General features: G+C 40.9%; 1 protein-coding gene across 2 annotated transcripts in view; it reads left to right on the top strand.

Annotated features, from left to right (window-relative positions):
- The window catches only part of nos1apa (nitric oxide synthase 1 (neuronal) adaptor protein a), a 191917-nt gene that overhangs the window by 57503 nt on the left and 113492 nt on the right, over positions 1–20922 (top strand). For both annotated transcript variants that reach the window (XM_063500435.1, XM_063500434.1), the window contains exon 3: positions 13491–13583. In XM_063500435.1, coding sequence (XP_063356505.1) covers positions 13491–13583 — 93 coding nt within the window. The remainder of the gene's footprint in view (positions 1–13490; positions 13584–20922) is intronic.

Genomic DNA, 20922 nt, shown 5'->3' with positions numbered 1-20922 from the left:
TCCTCCCTCTGCTCCTGTGACTGTAGGTGGAGGACGACATTATAGGGAAAATGTCAAAGCTGATGATAAAAGACTGATGTGCCGGCTGAAAATACCTAAAATGACATTAGCCTCACTTTCATGTGCCCCTTTGATAGTAAAGTGGCCCCCTGGAATCCATCATTGCATTTATCTGGAAGGTGTTACATCTTCAATTTCTCTTCCCACAAACAAAGGCTGTATTGATCAGTCTCACAATAAATCCACTGACTGAACAGTTCTGCAGCGCTCTGTAACACTGAAGAGAAGCCAGCTGAAGCGGTTTCTAAGGAAGGGCTCTGATATATCATCTTACACTTGAAGCAGCAAGTCAGAACGATCTGGTTGATAGGAATCTCTTTCTCTGTTATTAGAAAAATATCTCTCACGCTTTAGATGTTAGGAACTATAGTCTTTGAAGCTTATCTCGCTGTGTGCATAAATCTATGCAAGACGTACCTGACCTCAGAGGGAACAGATGGAAAGAGAGAAAAGACATCGTCCAGGCAGGAGGCAGCAAAGTCTGATACAAGGATCCAAGGTTGGGAGACAGTGACAAAGTGTGAGAGGAGAAAGTCTTTAACTATGCATTAAAACTGTGACAGTCGACAGAAAAATAGATTTCCCTTGCTTCCTATAGGACACAACGGGAACCTGTGCAAACAGTCTTTGAAAGCCTAATTTATCTTATATAAAGTTACTTTTAGAAGTTACATTGCGGATGGTTTGGAGACCAGATTTTGAAATGTCTTTGTAAATGGATGCGGTCACAAATGTTGCTTTTAATGTGGTAATGATGAATGAGGGACACGGCTAGCTGCCTCGGTTGGGCATTGATTCAGTGAACAGGTGTTCATGCAGAGTGCAGTGACTAACGCTGTCTCCACAGAGGAGCCTGCAGCCACAGGTCCCTGTAGTCTGATGAGATACTTAATCAACTCATTGCGTCACATCCTCAGAGGCACAAACGCAGCCATTTGTTCTTTTGATGTTTCTTCTCTACTATGCTATGCATGGTGGCCAAAATATACTGATAATGGAACAGATTGGATGCACAAATAATGCAGTTTTCTTTTATATCAAAACAGTCATTTACTATTCCTCTTCTGTTTGTATTCTTTCCATCAGAATTTAGAAGCTGGCTACTGGGATTTACTCCCATTCAACCTAAGGAACATCAGTGAGGCTTCAGTTAGGGCTGGGTGATATGGAGCAAAAATTATATGTCATTGTTTTTTAACTGATTATCATACATGGAGATATTTTTTCACCTGCCATCAACAGGCTTTACTAACAAGGAACCATAGTTTAAATGAACATGGTGTAATGTGATAGTTGGGATGTAAATGCTAATCAAGTTCTTCCCCAGTTAATCAGCAAAGCAATTTCTCTATGGAGCTAACTTTGTGCATACATGCATTATCACATGACTCGTTAGTCATTTTAATTAACTGATCTCCAAAGGTTGATTCTGTTCATCTGGACATAGCGTCCGTAGCGCAACACTCTGTGAATAGTACTCATGGTCTTTGATCAGTGGTTGTTGATCAATGGTCATGAGAATTTGCATAATCATGATAAAGGAACTGACCTCCCAGCCCACTGTTCCTCGAGTGGGCTGGTTTCAGTCATTATGCAAATGAAATGTTTATAAGATTGGGGAAACCTGCAGTCAGCTGAGACCGAAGAAGTCACTTGGATGAGTGACGAAACGTTTCTCCCACTGAAAACGCTACGTCCAGATGAACAGAATCAACTTTTTGGGATTTACTTACCTGGATGATTGAGAATGTATCAAGACGTTAATTCACTGATATCACAAAGCGTTCGTTACAGATTAACTTTACTTGGGTGGTCCACCAAGTGTAGCAACAGCCTCCCAAGTTTACTTTATGAGTTATCTAAGTATACTTTTATTTTTCATTTCTGTTTTATTGTCTCTCAGAGGGAGTAATGCAGTCCACAATTAATCCCAGTGGAAGAATCCTTGAAAATTCAGGCCCTGCTATCCAGCTATCCCCAGTTAGGGAAACTTGTTCCAGCAACTTACTTCCAGACAAAACAGATTTTCTAGTCTTCTTTTACATAAATGTAACTCCACTGGAAAACTAAAAGTGTGTACTGCGCATAAACATTCAGTTGTTGTTCACATGAAGTTCTTTGAAGGCAGGAAGTTTGTTGTACACCTCACAAAGACGCAGTCGAAAGCTTCAGTCCTGTTCAGAAAGGGGCATTTCAATGATGTGGTTTTTAAATTGGCTTTCCAAAGTTTAACAGCATATCGCTCGTCCTTTTATATGCTAAATGCGCTGGCCAATTTGTACTCGTGTGGGCGTGTGTGATTATGTGCCAAAATATATTCAATTGCAAATTTTGGCTTTGATTCAAAGACACTACTGCGTCGCTCAGATTGATGAGACGTGATGGGCCCTGCACAGCATCTTAAACACAGATGGTTTTGGAAAATGAAATGCCTTTTCATAAACAACATTGCTTGAGATTGAATCAGGCACTGGTCTGTGGAGAAAGGGGGAAGTCGGGAGGCATGGGGGGGGGGAGATAACAGAGGGTAGAGGGTGTGTGAGGAGCCACGGAGTAAAGGAGAGAAAATTTGTGATCATGGGACACACAAGGGGTTACTTGCTCTATCAAAGTGGCCGTGGGAATGAGAGTGAAAAGATTAAGATAGGTGGTTAAAAGAAAACAGAATCCAACTAGGCTATTATGCAGTGACTAAGGGAGAGAGGAAGGGAGGTTTCTGAGGTTGACAAGAAAGTGAAAAGCATTTGGTGCAGTTAGAAACTGAGAAAGACACATCCCTCGGGAGTTGACATGGGAACTGTGGTCTAATCAGAAGATGCAGCAGCTCTTCACAGATGAGTGGATGCACAACCCTGTCTGTTGCTTCGCTGGCAGGAAAACCTCGTAATTGAATCTGATTTTTTTCCCCTCCCGTGTTCTCCAGTGGAACTTTGCAGTCGCTCACATCTTTGGTTTCGTAGCTCTGACTTTTGCTGGAATGCTTTAGTGAACATTTCTGCGAACCAGAAAATGAGTAGTGCTCTGTGTTTTTACCTCACGAAGATCTGGCCGACCTGATTTGTAGGCCTTGTTGTTCCTTTTTCTTAAACATTGTTCACGTGTGAAATTAATCGTCTGCTTTGCCTTCCTTGATGCCTATACGTCTTGACTCTTTTGTTAAAGTTGCATCAGTGTCATACCAGCTAGTACGTAGTAGCTACACAGGTGATACTTACCTTAACTATCAGTATTTATTTTCTAACAAAGCCTAATGTGGACAAAACTGCTGGAGACAAGCAATGATGATTATTAGGAATGGGTAAAAACATCGATATTGCATAGTATTAACATATTTTAAGTATCAATACAAGGACACCAAATGTCAAGCTTTTATTAGATAAATGAAAATACTATGAACAAGAGGACTAATCTCATGCCCCTCCATCCTGAGATAACATCGGCCAAGCAAACTTACATTAAATTGGCTCGACCACAAAAAGCATCCGACACTGGACACACTTAGGTGGCTGCCTGGTAATTGTAATGAATTTGTTCACGTTCCTCAACCAATTGCAACTTCTGATGACTAAATGGTTGTCCAGAGCTGAAGGGTGTTGCACAACCACCTACCCCAGGTGCCTTAGGGAAAGAGGTGGGGTGCACCCTGGACAGGTTGCCACTGTCTGGGTCTGGGTGCGCATGCAGATCTGTGAAGGTGTGCAAAAATTTGGAAGTGAGTTGAAAATGTCTTGATATTTGGGAATGTAAAGATGTTTTCTGTGTGGACTCAAATCTGTAAATGTGTACATTTGTTACTTTCTGTTGTTTCTTACTTGGCTAACTTGATTTTCTTTGGGGTTTTGCTTATGTGTGATATATTCAGAGAACTTGGTGGAAACATAGAGTATAAAATAATAAGATGGTGGACTAGAACAAGAACCAGAATGTGGTGTGTATTAGGTTGTAGTGCAGTAGGGGGTAAAACTGAGCTAAAGAAGGTACTGCTTCTCACTGCAGGGGTGCTCCACTTTCTTCCTGTGGAGACGAATAGAGAGAGTATGGCCCCTTTTACATTGTAACTGCAGACGCTCCACTCATCCTCTAACAGCTCCGATTGTTGGTTTTCTCTTTTCTTCATCTGCTAGTCCTTTGGGCTTTCCCTCGGGGAAAGTCTTAGAGGTCTTTTCTTCCTCTGTTTCTGCAATTTCAAACCCTTGTTGGTCGGTGGTTCTTAGTTAAGGGTGTAATAGTATGCAAAAGGAAAGGTTCAGTATGATCTTCACTTTTTAAACTTTTGCATATAGCAGAGACGAAGGTGGTTACTCAATTCAAAAGTGACCATAATATGTTATATACTGAAATGCTGCCAGTGCCAAAATTAAAAGCACACAGTCACCTAACCTGATCTGTGTGTTCTCAAAGGGTGTAGGGCGTCTTCCTCCCATCACCTACAACTGCTCACGCCTGTTCCTTCCTGATCCTGGTTCTGCTGGAAGTTTCTCAGAGATTTTTCTTAACACTGTCATCAAGTGCTTGCTCATAGGGGTTTTCACTCTATTATTGTAGGGCTTTTACCTTACAGTGAAAAAGTGCCTTGAGGGGACTGTTGTCATTTTGTACTATATAAAAAAATTGAATGGAATCTTTTTGATAGGTTATTCACTGAAAACCAGCAGTGTTTCAGCAATTTTAGCTTTAAAATTGCACAAAATGTTGTGCTCCCTATGTTTTTGTCAGAATTGGGGACACCGTCATCTTTTTCAAATAAACTTTATTGAATTGCACAGCCCTTTTCTCAGATGTGTCTACTGTCTGTCCAATGCCCAATGACTAATATCCAGTCTTGACTGCCACTGCAATCTACCCCTGCTATTTATTCCCCCTAGCTCCCACTCAACATGTCAGCATGCCTCAACAATAACAGAAAAGGTTTCTTTCTTCAGTGCTTTCATGGCTGACTGTTGTGTGAGCTTTTTGATTTGTCAGCCTTATATCAAAGGTGTTGTTCCGTAATCAGAACTGCTCAGGAACCTCCCGTTCTCATAAAACATTGTTTTTGTATTTAGTCGCGAATTCACTTAATGAAGGAGATACATTTTTAGTTACTAGAGAGAACAGATATAATAGCAAATTCTTAGATAAGTTAGCACAGATATTATCTTGACTGTGTGCAGACTAATCTTAACTGGCGTTAAATCAGACCTAATTTAAGTGGACAGGTCTGCATTTAACCTGTGGCTGGCAGTAAGCACATTTCTACAGGAGAAAGATCACCAGTTTGAGACCTGGAGGAGACACAAACCCAGCCACAGGGGAGGGGTCATAAGCTAGTGTACTGCCAGTGCTGGCCCCAAACCCAGATAAATGGCACAGTTGGATCAGGAAGAGCATCCAACATAAAATCAGTGCCAAATCAGACATGCTAATCTGTCCATACGGTGACTTATTTCCCTGTGAGAATATGGTGGCGATAGTTGGCAACCAGTTGGCAATCAGATTGACTGTACTGTGTTGGCTATCTGTTGTGGATCCAGTGTTCTGGGGGACACAAACTCTAAAACCAATCTTGTACAATTGGCTGTATAACTGATTAAGCATGAAATTTTAAGTGCTCATAGAACAGATATATAGAGATAAATATTGATTTTAGTATAAGCAATAAGTTAAAATGCTGTGCAAAGGTTAAAAGATGCTTTTTACTTCACTAAGCACCTAATGACAACACCACAGTTTGCATATTTAAGAACCCTTGGCTTTCAGTTTGTGTAATTAGGAGCTTAATGATCTGAGCTGTTAATTAAACTTAATAAGTCACTCTATTATTGCTTTCCCCTCACTCTGCTCTTCTTAGGTCTTTGTCTCCTTTTGTCCTCCCTTTTTGTTTTTCCTCTCTCTGGTTCATTCTTCACAGCCCTCTTTAGCCCTTTTTCCTTTCTCTAGAGTAGCCATGTCATTGAGATGGATGTGTACTCATGATTGGCCAGGGAGAAACCTCGGAGCTTGAATGGCATTGGCTTAGAACAAATTATGTGTGTGTGTGCGTGTGTGTGTTTGTGTGTGCGCTCACGTGCAGATGGAGGCCTGTCTGGTTAACCTATCAGTGCTGGTCAACATCTGTGTTATTCTGTGTTGTTTAATAGAAAATGGGCAAGCAGTGTAGTGATCTCAATTTTTTTTAACAGCAGACTGGGACCCTTTATCTGAATAAATGGCCTCTTTTCTAGCCTGCTGAGATCATTGAACACTCTTGGTAACTTACTTGACCTCAGTTGTGAACTGTGTGTCGGCCTATTGCCATGCATCTGATTGGTTATTTTAATCTTTTGTTTCAGTTCATAATAAGTAACACATTTGAAATAGTTGCTAGCAGAACTGGCATCGATATTAGGCTTTATGAGTAACGGAATTACCCTAGCATGTTTAAAATGAAAAAAAGACCATAGTTGTGCCTCAGTAAGCTGTTAATCATCATTAGCAGTGAAGGAGCCATGCGTGTAAGAGTCACAAACAGGACAGAAAGATCTAAGGTAGATGATGAGAGTTTCATTTTCCCAATTATTGTGTCTTGAAACTGAATCCGAGCACGTTTGCATGGAAATGTGTGTTTCTTGCTTTTAGTAGCAAACCGGCTTGTTTAGTGTTTTTGGAATACTGTCCTAGACTTGTAAATTCTGTCATACTGTACAAACACTTGATAAATCAAGTGAGAAGCCACATCATTAAAGCTCTTCCCTAATATTGTTTAGGTTCCCTTCATTCTGTCATAGCTGCTTTAGTGTCTTTGAACTTATCTACCGTCATTAAGGGGTGCCATTTCCCAACAAAGGTGGGCAGGATCTGCCAAAGTAGCATCTGCACACACTACACTGTTTGTGTGCTGCTTGAACTTCTCAGTCTCATGCTTTGTTTGACTTTCTGGTTATATTTGGACACTGTAAACTAACTTGATTAGAATAATGAAAATCTTGTAGTTCGGACCAAAAATTGGGTCAAAATGTCTGTTTACCAGACTAAGCCTGTACATTAAACAAAAAGTCTCTAATCCTTTGAGTTTAGTATAATGCTGGGGTACCTTTACAAGCATATGCAATGAATGAGGATTGATGGGCTTGTCTAAGAGTTGGCTAAACCTTATGCATCTGAGTGTTTACAGCAGGAGCTCCAGTTCAAACTCCTGTGCACAAAGGGTTAACTCTTCCTACAGTGCTATAGTGTTTGGATGTTTGTCATCAGCAGATGCGAAGGTGTTCTGGATTTTGCACAACATTGTTACACCCAACAAAAGCAGTGACGAAGACGTGGATGAGCTGTTTAACACAGTTTCGCTGACTCTAACATAACTACTGACATGGAAAGGACAAGATGTTTTACATTATACGACGAGTAATTTTACATGTAATTGTGTCATTAGCTTGCTTTTCTGTTGATCATTATTATTCCCTGCCTTAAATTTCACAGTGAAAAAAGCATCCGCAGGCAGCAGACGTGCATGTTTGTGTCTTTGATGCCAAAATGATGGATTATACTGGGAACAGAAGGAACCTTTAGGAATTAACAACCTGCTTATCTGCAAATGGTGGCTGGAAATGTTGGACTTGTTTGCATGATAGATGAGCCTGTTCATGGACCCAAATATTCATTTCATTTCAGTAGGTTTAGATGTGAACTAATATATGTCACTACTCAGCATGACAAGGTTGTTTATGTTGGAAAAAAGAAATTCTGGTGTTTATTACCATTTGTAATAACAATAGTGGTTCTTGCTTTCACTTAATAGCTTTAACGCTGGTAACTTGGTCTTCCTCACTCAATACAGTCAACATTACAATGGATAGTCTATCTCATGAGACATATGGACTCAACAAAGAGTTCTCACGTGACCAAAAGATGATACCTAAGTTGATGATGTGAGAGGAAACAGAAACATTGCATGATGGGAGCATTTTCAAATCCTAATACAACAGAAAGTTTCTGATGTTGGTAACCCAGCTTAGTTTGAAGCTTAGAGGATTTGTTTAAAATCATAACATTTAAAAAGGAAGTACAGCGAACAGATTCTTATCTCAGGATGTCAAATGCTGCTGTCCTGTCAGATACTTCTGTGTCCTTTGCTTTGCCTGTAATAATAACAGTAATGCTGGATGCAGCCACCTAACTAAAGCACTAGAAAGTCCACAGGAGACTTGAAGGGTAGCGGATTAACTCGCAAAGCTTAGAACTACAAAGAAAGAACTACATTCATGGCACATTTGGGAAGTATGTGTTTTGCGCTTTGTTTGACTTTGCTTTTCACTTGTTGATGAGGTTTAGTAAAAACTGAGATCTGAATAAAACTACAGGAAGCTGACATCTAAAAAAAATCTATTTTATCCATTTAACACTGAATAACAGAAGGCTAAACTGTTAGCTTGGTGTACTATTAAATCAAGAAGCTCATGGTTTTCTAATAGGTTTTTCTTCATGCTTTCTTATTCAAACACTCATTTTGGCTGCAATCTAAGTGGCAACAGTGATATCATTTTAGGTGTGAATTCAGGAGGGTTATCCAGCAGACACATTTCAGACAATCTTCAACAACCTGAGCGGCACTACAAACCGTTATCTGTGCTCATTCTAACCTTGTCTTGTATAGCTGTGCTGTTGGGACTGTAAAATGAATGCTTGTGCAGTTTCTCAAATACAGCAGTTTCGGTGCTGCAAGTTTTTTAATTGCTTGCATTCATTTTCTCATATTTTACAGATAGATGCAGCAGCGATGTGATTTATAGTATTGCTACTGCCTCTTGAAATGGAAGCTGTAAGCACTAGGGAGTGTGTGTGGTACGTAATGTGGATTTAGCGACAGGGCCATAACAGACAGGAATAGACAGGCTTATTAGCGAGAAGTGTTCCTGTCATAGTTTACTGCATGCACTTAGCCAGTCAAACCCTGCATGAAAAATCTGTTAAATTGCTGCTGTAATCATCTCTGTGGAGGTCAATCATGCCATCGATCAGCCGCTCCAACGTTTAAATCTCGCATCTACAGCACAGTCAACATTACAATGGATGACAACATGCCCATAAAACCACCAATAACACTGACACGTAAACATTTATAGACTTTGGAACTTGACCATATTGCATAGTTGAAGTGTTTTCCCAGATTATATGTAGGGAATATTGTGGAGGTTTTTGAATTTTTTTGAAGGTATCAACATATTGTTGAATGCAGAGCTTTGCGTCGAAGTATTCTTTATATTTAGGTTTGTTAACCAAATGCATTAACCTCATTGTGAAAAAAGCATAAAAGGGCAGCGAAAAAAAGCACAGTTTGACATCGTCCCTAGTATAGAGTCTGTGTCATTTTACCCGTGTGAAACTACCCCAATTAATAAGATCACTGAATTCACAGCAAGCATCAAATGTGCTACCTCCGGTTCTTCTAGCTCAGCGGTCCCCAACCTTTTTTGCTCCACAGACCGGTTTATGTCTGACAATATTTTCACAGACCGGCCTTTAAGGTGTCGTGGATAAATACAACAAAATAAAACTAGTACCGGTACCAAAAACAAAAACAAAAAACCAATTATTCATAACACACGAGAAAAGACCCAAGGAAACCGAGTTAACGATAAAAACGTTAAAAAAAATAATGATAAAAACCCTAAAAAACATAAATTTCACACCCGAGCCTCAACTCTTGCAGCAGACAGACTCACGGACCGGTGGTTGGGGACCGCTGCTCCAGCTCAAACAGTATTTCCTGAAACGGGAAGACAACTGAAGTGGACAAGCGTCTCTTCAATTGTGCTAGATACCAGAAAAGCCAAGTTTGTACAGTGCAGAAGCCCGAGTCCTCTGATATTTTTTGCATTTCATTCTTGAAAATAGCTCAAGCCTGTATTGCGCTTGGCTTTATACAAGCGCAAGATCTATTTTTATGACCTCCTTAGTTAAAGTAGGACTGTTATTCCTGTTATTGCTTCGAAGACTCTACTCTTTGACCTCCCCCCCTCTCTATATGCATACAGTGATAACTTAATCCTTTAACGCCAGGTGTTTTATATTTGATGAAAGTCATATATCCAAGTTGATATTTCATTTCTTAAAATGGTTTAATAAACACTCCAGTTTCAAAAGGTTTGAATTTTTTTTGTCAAAAATGTCATGCCTGTTGGTTCAAACTTTACAGGGTTAGAGAGCCTCTCGCAGAACAGACCACATATTAGTGACAAAAGACATGACACTGAAGTCAGAAATGGCATCTAAGGAGTAGCTGGGGTATAGGTGGGTTGCAAAGCAGCTTGCATTGTCTGCAATAACTATATACAGGCTGAAGCAACTTAAACATCATACATCTATATTGCTAATAGGATCAGTAAAAGGGAATTAGCTTAATTTTGTATTGTCAAGGGATTATTCATATTGGACTACGCCAATTAAAACTGGTTTCTTGTAAAGTCAGTGGGAGCTTGGTTGTTTGTGTCTCTGTGTCAACAAAAAGCATTTCCTTAAATTTAAACCCAAGGACAAGCGAGTGTAACTAATGCACTAGATGTCTAAAAGTGAATTTAAAATTGATACAGCAACATCAGCAGACATCTGGAGAGATTCAGAACCCTTGCAGTAACCCTCTTGTCTGAACAGTTGGGTCCTCCTCTGCAGTATATAGACTGTAATTGCTTACAAAAATCAAGCACTGTGAAAAACATTATCATTTCTGCTGTATTGTTTTGTATGTCCTCGTTTTAATGAGCCTTGTACACTTAATTGTAGAAAATTGCCTCTCAAAACATTAGCAATTAGGCGACGCTGGGACCTAAAAGTGTATTTGGTATCTTTTCCGTAATAAATTACTTAAAACTTATGAGATTTATCGCACAGTAATTTCCTGTTGACTCACTAATTGACAATCAACAACTCACTAGTTTGAACACATTTACACATAATTGGTCGCGAACTGCAGAGAGATGGGAAATGTGAACTCTTGGCAAACAGGTCTGGCACTTTTTGTGCACTGACAGCCAGTAAGGAGCTGATTGGGTTTCTTCAAAGCTTTCTTAAAGCTTCTTGCTTTTCGGACCGCTGCTGACAGGGCGCTCTTTCTGCATTCTATCAGCTCCTTCATTATACAGACGTAAAAAAATTCATAACACAGGAAGTCACCTTGTCAGCATGTGGCCAGAGATTTTAAATGTCATCATTTTTAGTTCACTTTGTGATCTCATACGAGCCAAAGTTGTGACAAATCATTGACAAAAACCTTTGTAACATAAATACATATATACACTACTGTTCAAAAGTTTTAGAACACCCCAATTTTTTCCTTTTTTCATTGGGAATTATGCAGTTTAATGTCTCATTGCACTCTGAAATGAAAGCATAATACAAATAAGCAATTGGAGTTAAAAAAGAAATCATAGACCAAATTTATGGACCAAAATGTCTTCTAAACTTTTGACTCATCAAAGTAGCCACCTTTGGCAGATATAACAGCTGAACACACCTGTGGCATTCTTTCTACAATAGAAATCAAATATTCTTCATAAAGTTCTTCCCATATCTGTTGCAGAAGTTCCCATAAATGTGGCACTTGTAGGTCGCTTTGCTTTCACTCTTCTGTCTAGTTCATCCCAAACCAGCTCGACGGTAACAAGACAGACCATCATTCTATGATGGTCTGTCTCTCTTCCATTGTTAATTTCTCGCCATTTTTGTAGCAACACACTACTTTCTGCAGAATTTACGATATAGATATAAAAAGTGTTTCGAGCAGTCTGAAGCCAGACTGAGAGAGTATTTGGGATTACTTGCGCATACACTGACGTCACTTGAATATTTCCAAAAATGCAGCTCTTGTGGGGTGTTCCCAGTCTGCAGTGGTCAGCATCTATCAAAAGTTGTCCAAGGAAGGAGCAGTGGTGAACCAGCTACTGGCTCATGGGTGACCAAGGCTCATTGATTCAGAACTCATCAATGAGTTGTGCTTTATTTAGACCAGAGTGCTCGCTTTGCTGTTTTTATATGCACCCCAATGTTCTGATGTCTTTCTTTGATTCACTGAGTGGGTCTTCCATAAGCATCTCACAGCATGGTAGGATTGTACCTAATCTAACCTCAGCTAGTAACTCAGTCGTTTCTCTGATGATGGCTGATGGCCAGAAGTAGACATAGATGTGTGTCCCCTGTCACCTTTCAGGTGGTGCTGTATAACTCAGGGATTCAGGCATCACTCGGCTGCATGTCAGTTTGCAAGATCCCTATATTAACATAAAAGTCACTTGATCCAGGATTTTTTTTTTAGCCCTGCTCTGTATTTGATAGGCAAACAGTGTGGCTCCATACACTATTGACTGTGGGTGCCTCCTGCAGGGTTGTTTTTTGACACCGTTCACAGCTCCATTAAAGGCAGCAGAGACCATGGAAGCTGTCTCAGCTTGATTTATGGGGTATAAATTGACTTTAGCTTAGCAGGAGTCTGCCCATCATCTTATATTCACTCAGCTGGGATTGCCCTTTTTCTGCAACAAATCTTGGTCATTGTCAGGTGTCTTTGCTCAAATAATTTCATGTTCATTCAAGCTTTCTTTTTTTAATGCTTTCTGGTACTTCTAACATAGAAACCAGAATGTTTTTTAAATTAACCACAGAAGTTTGTTATTGTAGGGCTGATCAAGTTTGCAAAAGCTGGCACGATGCTTATTCAAATTTTTCAAGTGTGTTTATGAAGACACAGTGAAGCTGGTTTTATTCATAGTTTGACTGCCTGCTTGGTTTGTGGCAAGTGCAATATGAGTGGATGCAAATATGCTCTGCTATGAACAAAGAACGAGCTGCTTTAGCAGAAGTCTGCATGACATGGCAAAAAATGTGTAGTACCATCATTTTGTATTGGGACGATTATATGGCTTATGATAAATGAACATATATGGTTGGGGCACACACACACCTCGACTTGGAGATGACATGCATCACCACGGTGCTCATACCTATCTACACAGAGCCTACATAACTTTTAGATCAAACCATGAAATTGTCCCTGCTGTTGCAGGGATCATTAGAAATGATGTTGGCTTGATTTTTTTTTTCAACAGTGTGCTCTGTCTTACTGAAAATATATTTTTCACAAAATTGAAACCCTTAATGTGTGTGTATATGTTGCACAACAAATTTGCATCCAAAAAATTTTCCGTGTCGTCTTTTCACACCGTGCTCGGTCTGTGAAGGACTTAATAGTTATACAAACTGAACCTCAGTTATCTGCTGCTGCTGCCATTAACTAGCAAGATGTCAATTTAATTTTTTTTTAACAGTACTTTGCCCCCCCCCCCCCAAACACACACACACACAATCCCACTCCCTTTTTACCTGACAAAACATTTTGTTTGAGTTTGAGAACGTAATAATGCCACGGTCTACCTTTAATTTTCCAAAAAATTAATATCGCTTTGCCTGTCTTCTCTCTGCAGTATGAGTTCAAGGTGAAAAACATCAAGAAGAAAAAAGTCCACATCGTGGTGTCTGTAGATGGCGTGAAAGTCACCTTGAGGAAAAAGAAGAAAGTGAGTGAACTGTTTTTATAAACTGCAAATTAAAAGCATCTTTTGTACTACTTTGTACTGTTTTGTACTGAATTGTTGTCACCTGCATCGAAGACCTTTGAATGGATCAGTAAAACATCATATAAAAATGTCTTGGTGTAAAAACATTGATGTTTTTTTTGGTTCATATGTGTGCTTTGACCACCTCTGTCATCGGCCACGTCGATCCTTGATAGTGCTGTAGATGACAGCCAGCTCTATTAGCCCACAACATTCGCCGATGCTTATAGAGTGGTTAAAAGTGGGTGTTGACTCTAGGAGTTTAGGGCTACTTTTTTTCCAAGTGAGATGCCACTTGGGCAAAGGAAATGCACTGATGGAAATGGAAAGCTGTGTGGATAATCTGCTAACAGTTCCCCACTTTATAAACACAAGTGCAGCCTTTGCCTTGCAATGAGTTCAACAGGGGCAGCACAAAACGTGCAGCGCTGCAGCAAGAGCGAGTATTCTCCTAACTTCACAGGCATACATGTTTCTTGTAATTTGAACACAACAAAACACTCCGAAATTAAACTAAACATGAAAAAGGAAAAAATCAACAAATTATATTTCTAACCGCTGACAGCTGTGGTGTTAAAGAAAATGTGTTGTGTTGTGGGAGGGGGTTTAAGCTACTTTTCCTGCATTTCATATAATACTGCAGGTATTTACTGTACAATTTTCTTTTCACCCCCATATATTTTCACTTTGCTTTCTCTGTCACCCTGTAAATTCCCAGCAATTGTGTTTTAACACATAAAGAGGCTTTTTGTTGGCACAAAATCAGTATGTCTGGCCCCTAATGTGTATCTGTCAACAGTCTCGGCACACTGAATCATGGCTCTGTCTTTGTGGCTGTTGAGATATCATCTGTAGTTATAAGAAACATGTGACAGAACTCTAACAATGTTGGGTTAGTCACTTTCTAAAAAGCTGTTTAATTTCCTGTGTCTTTGTTTGTAGCAGAAGGTGACAACCAGTCCTCTTAGAGAGCATGTAGAAGTGACAACGGAAGGACTACTAAAGAGAATAAAGTGCTTGATGGGGATCAGAACCATTAGCAGAGTAGAAATTATGAGTTAAAAGATGAGGAAAGAGCAAGAAGAAAGCTTGAAAAAGTTGAACTGAGACTGGAGAGGAATCTGTGTTTCCAAGTGAGCTGAGGATGACGGGACAGGCTCTGCGGTCGACTCAGCGAATGGAGGGAATAAAGACGATGATGATCGATGAGCTTAATCTAGTCTTGCCCGCTTTAAATGGTGTAGATTATAGGGCTGTCACCAGATATCTGATTTCAGAAATATAGTACTTGGTGCCAGGACCAGGAGAATTCCAAGATGCTTGATGATCGGTTCAATACCAAAAGAAAAAGATTATCCTATGTACTTAAAGATAAACTCTATTATTTCAGGACAAGACAAGAAGGATGATACTTTGTACTGAAAAACACGATAGCATCGTTTTCATATTGCCTTTTGCAAATCAGTTTCATCCCTTGGTCATCTGACTTGAATGGAAAGTACTACTATACCCACTTCTGGAGGGGTGATATCCTGCCCCCATCAGCTCTGGAAGAATATAGGTTGCTAGCTACAGTACCTGCTGTAATTTCAAGGGGAAATTACTGTCATGTTTACAAAGTTTTGGTATTAAAAAGCATCTGAAGTACATTTTACCTTTTTAGGGTTTGTGTATTGAAAAAGCATTAAAAAGCATGCTTCACGAACTCTGGGTAGTGACGAAAGAACAGGTTTATGGATACAAATGGCGGAAATGAGCTTTCTCCAGGGGGTGGCTGGTCTCTCCGTTTTGAGATAGGGTGAGGAGTTTGGCAATCTGGGAGGGCTCAGAAAAGAGCTGCTGCTCCTCCACATCAAAAGGAGCCAGTTGAGGTGGTTCGAGCATCTGACAAGGATTTCTCCTGGGCACCTCCTGGGTGAGGTGTGACACCAGGGCAGACCCAGGACACACTGGAGAGATTATATCTCTCAGCTGACCCGGACAAGCCTTAGGTGTTGGCCGGGGAAAGACAGGTCTGGGTTTCTCTGCTTAGGCTGCTGCCCCCATGGCCACCTGACCTGGCCACAGTTAAGTGGAACAAAATAGATGGATGGATGGAGAACAATTCTAAAATGATTATATTTGCTCATAACTCATAATAAGGCTATTTTGCGTTAGCAGCTTGACAAAACCTAAAACCTCACTTGGAGATGACATGCATCACCACAGTGCTTATGGATTTTCTCTGTTAAGCTGGAAATTCTGCTTTAGGCTCTGTGGTCACATAAAAAGGGGGTGTTTCTCCAGTCAAGTGACTCTTCTTCTGCACAAAATGATCCCTATGAGTGCCACCTCCTCCAATCAGAGATGATGATCGTCCTATAGTCATTAAAATATATGCAGAACATAAATATAAGAACATAAAAATATAGCAGTGCTGTTACAAATAAGACAAGATATTAAAGCTGTAAAAGACAACAACTGTAAACTTGGTATTTAGTGCACAGAATTAAAAGGAATCCATGTAAAATACTTCAAGTTAAATATTTTATGACTTATGATATTTAGAACTCGGTGCTGCTGTTTATGTGATTGGGTCTCATTAGAAACTAAACATTAAGGGTTACGGCCCCATAGGTTATAAAGGAGATGTGAAAGCTGCTTGAGTTTGATGCTTGAGCAAAGTAAATTAATTCTATGGTTTGAATAGGGATCCTGTGTTCCAATATTATATACTGAGGATTCCAGTGAGCGTGTGATGCATAGTCTGTAGAGCTGGGCTTAATATGTGACAACAGTAAGGTATGGGCAAACTGAGCTGACTTTGAACACAACCTGGTCCTGACCAGGTTGAGTATCAGTTACCATGGTGATTTAGCTAGGTAAAAAGAGAGTCACTTTTGTGACACAGAAAATTTTGACTTCAAGGTCAGCATAGCTTGCTAACTCATTAATTTCGCTTTGTAATCCATTCCCCCATACAGCTTAAGGTTAGAGCTGTGACTGCTTTGGCTGATCAGTGTGCCAACAGGGAACTTCAGCCCATCTCCTATGCCTCGTGTCCATGAATGCATCTGGACCTCTCAGATGTGCTTGTGTTATTGGTGCCCTCTGGAGCATTTTGATAGAATTATCTGACGGCTAAAAAGCCAGTCCAAGTTTCTTCCTCTATGTTTCACTTCTTTTTTTATATACAGTTTATTTTAAACACTCTGTGCAAGCCTGAAAAGTAATCGAAGTCTTGTATTTAAAGGGACTCCTTCAGCAGCAATAACATCTATCACCACCAGATGTTTCCTGTGGCTGCTTTTGGACCATTCTGATCTATTCCTTCTACAAAACTGTTTCATTTCATCTCTGGTATTTCTGGGATGTCTTGGCTGAGCAGCCCTACAGCCCTTTTTTTTTTCATGCAACTGCCGTACTTGGCCAAATGCTCCGAGTGGATTGTTGTACAGTCTGTGTCTTTGTAAGGAGATGAGGCAGCTCCAAAATCTGATTGCCTGTTGGCAACTTGCTGGCTGTGAAAATGGCAAGATTTCCTCAGCTGATGGTCCACCATCTGCACAGACCACACATTTCTTTAGTTCCTTTGTATTGGGAAGAATGAGCAAATGATGCAGGGATGAATGTTCCATACAAAACCAACCTGCAAGATGGTTTCCTCCAAATTCTGATGAAAACTGTCAAATTCCTTTAAGCTTTTTGGAACTTCATTTTTGGCACACTGATTTTGCTGCTGTAGTCTGAAAAAACTTTATAGTTAAGCTTCACCTGAAAGACTGTACCTACTTTATGTAGGACTCACTCAGCTTATATCAGGTGAACCTCTGTTGACTTACAAAGGCCATATTTGTATGTATGTCAGATTTACATTAATGTCTCAAAAAGTTTTTAATGGTATAAATGGCCCTGGAAGGAGTTGGCCTTTAATCAGAATAGTTGAAAAGTCTAGCTTTGTTAGTACATGGCCACCTGAAAACATCTGTATATTTGCTATATATAGCTTTGTTGTGGACAGCAGTGTGAGTGGATGACGCATACTGTAGTCTAGACTGTAAGTATTCATAGGGTTAAGGCTAATGTCCTTCATGCTTTGCGCTTCAGCAAATTCAGTTCAATAAAAATATCAAAGTGGAAAATCTCAGCTGTAGCTGAAGCTTTACATCAGTATTTGAAGAACTGTTTAGGAAATACTGTATATTCTTTATAATACAGACTCTCATTTCCGGTGACCGGATGCACATGAAGTCGACAGATTTATTTTTTTTGGAAGTACTGAGTCCGCAGACATCACCAGACACTTTTAAGCAGTGTAGAATCGTACTGTCAGGAGTACTGAACAGGCACATTGGCTTTGGGACATTGATTTTTTCAGCTTGCCTACTGCATATGTATTTCTTTTGAGTTTAAATTTCCTGTAAAATGTGTGGAGATGAGTACTTAATTAAACCATAAAACTGCGCTTAGATTTGAGCCTGACAATTTACTACAAATTGTGCTGAAAATGACAGCACAAAAAAAGCACACCCCTGATGTGAATGTGATAGTTGCCACTAGGAGGAATAATTTATTTGGAAGCCCAAGGGAGATGTTATTAAAAGCGTGAAATCAGTGCATGTAGACTGCTCAAAGTGGTGCCCAAAGTTTGACTCTGTCCTGTAGATTTTTGCTGAGGCCAAATCTTGCATTTAGAGCAGAGCCCTGCATGTTTCTGGACCTTAAATCTGGCATTTTACGTTAACAGAACAGAAAGTGGCACATCAACAGGAGAGAAAGAATAAGACAAAATACAAGCGATTGATGCATTCATGGCTACAAAGTTATTTTTGACATTTAGCAGAAATGTTAAGTGTTTTAGGTTTTAGGTCAGAATTGTAAGCAGAGAATCTGCACATAAACAATAAGGTAGAGAGCATCAAAGTCTCTGCGTAATGTGTACTGAATGTAATGAATATTGAGGTTTTTGCAGAAATTGTTTGTTATTCACTGATGGCTGTGAATCATATACACATGCCATTTGTTACAGATGGCCGTACTAAAATATACCTGCAGCTACATACACATGCAGAAAACAAAAGTGATGTGCACATTTATGCACATGGAACAATAACTTCATTTACAGGCTAATTGAAAATCTCCATACATACATCTATTTACTGCCGCTTTCCCGCCCTGGGTCATGGGGAAAGCAATACACCAGACCATCCTCTCCCAGTTTATCCGAGGGAACTTTGAGACTTTCCCAGGCCAACTAAGAGATATAATCTCTATAGCTTTCCCTGGATCTGCCCCAGGGCCTCTTCCGAGTAGGCAATGCCTGAAACACCTCCACTGGCTCCTTTCAATGTGGAGGTCCTTCTGAATGACTGAACTTCGCATCTCAACAGTAAGGGAGAGGCCAGCCACCCTTCAGGAGAAACCCATTTCTCCCACTTGTGTCCACAGTCTGATTTCTGCCCAGAGCTCGTGAACATAGATGAGGGTAGGGATGTAGATCAACAGCTTCACATTCACATTCATCTCTCAGTTCACCACAATGGAGTGGTACAGTGTCCAGATAATGAAGCCAATAGAACTTGAGCATCTTTAAAAAGCAGAAATGAGATTCTGACACCAACTTCTGGAACTTAGATGGGCCTTGAAATTCAATTGTACAGAGATTGAATAGCTCGCGTACCAATAAGAGAGTAAGATTCTCCATCGTCGTACCCAAATTTACAGAGAAATTTAGTAAAATGCCTTCTCCAAGTCCACAAAGCAAATAGAGAATGGTTCCTCAAACTCCCACGTACCCTCAAATATCCTCGAGAAGATAATGACCTGCTGACCAGCTAGCAGGTGTGTTCACTTACATCTTCAACGAGTCCCTGGCGAAGTCTGTGGTCCCCACATGCTTCAAAAGATCCACCATCATCCCGGTGCCCAAGAACAGCAAACCCTCATCCCTGAACGATTACCGGCCAGTTGCGCTGACCTCGGTAGTAATGAAGGTGTTTGAGAGGCTGCTGAAGAACATCATCTCCTCCTCCATCCCAGACACCACAGATCCGCTCCAGTTCGCCTACCGACCCAACAGATCCACTGAGGACGCCATCGCCCACGTCCTTCACACCACCCTCAGCCACGTGGACAAGAAACAGGGTAACTATGTGAGAATGCTGTTTGTTGATTACAGTTCAGCGTTTAACACAATAGTGCCCAGCAGACTGTTCACAAAGCTGAGGGATCTGGGACTCAACAGCCGTCTGTGTGCGTGGGTGTTGGACTTCCTCACTGGCAGAACTCAGGTGGTGAGGGTGGGTAGGTGTGTCTCCGACAGCATCACCATCAACACAGGAGCACCACAGGGGTATGTCCTCTCGCCACTGCTCTACTCCCTCTACACTTCAGACTGTGTGGCCACCCACGGCTCCAACACCATTGTGAAGTTTGCTGACGACACAGTGGTGTTGGGTGCCATCTCCAACAGCGATGAGGCGGCCTACATGGACGAAGTGAAGAATCTGGCATCATGGTGCCAGGACAACCACCTCCAGCTGAACGTCAGCAAGACCAAGGAGCTGGTGGTGGACTTCAGAAGGAGTCAGCACAGAGACTACAAGCCCATTATCATTAATGGAGCTCCAGTAGAGAGGGTGCAGTCCTTTAAGTATCTTGGCGTCCACATCTCCTCAGACCTGACATGGGCTGCCCACATTCAGGCCCAGACCAAAAAGGCTAGGCAGCGCCTGTATCACCTACGACAACTGAGGAAGTTCAGGGTCTCTCCAAAGATCCTCAGGATCTTCTATACAGGCGCTGTGGAGAGCATCCTCACACAGAACATGACATCGTGGTTTGGAAACAGCTGTGTGAAGGACCAAAAAGCTCTCCAGAGAGTGATCCGTACAGCGGAACGCTGCTGCAGGATTGCTCTCCCCCCGCTTCAGGACACCTACACCAGGAGATGCCGGACTAGAGCAACGCAGATACTGAAGGACCCGTCCCATCCTGGCAACAAACTGTTCCAACTTCTACAATCTGGTAGAAGGTTCCGCATCATCCGGGCAAGGACAGAGAGACTCAAGAGGAGCTTCTATCCTCAAGCCATCCGGGCCCTAAACCAAACCCCCCCCCCCCCCCCCCCCCACACACACACACACACACACACACACCCGCCCTCTCACATCATCTATAATTGACTGAGACTCTCCTCCAGACACTCAATTCCTTTACCTTTAAATATGTTTATATTGTCCATTATGTAAAATAGTCAGATGTCTATTCATATTAATGTACAGAATTCACCTGCTTGCTGCTACTACTGCACATTCACCCA

The sequence above is a fragment of the Pelmatolapia mariae genome, linkage group LG17 (genome assembly GCF_036321145.2).
Source record: "Pelmatolapia mariae isolate MD_Pm_ZW linkage group LG17, Pm_UMD_F_2, whole genome shotgun sequence".
In the NCBI taxonomy this organism is placed as follows: Eukaryota; Metazoa; Chordata; class Actinopteri; order Cichliformes; family Cichlidae; genus Pelmatolapia; species Pelmatolapia mariae.
This window is presented reverse-complemented; position numbering and strand designations above follow the sequence as displayed.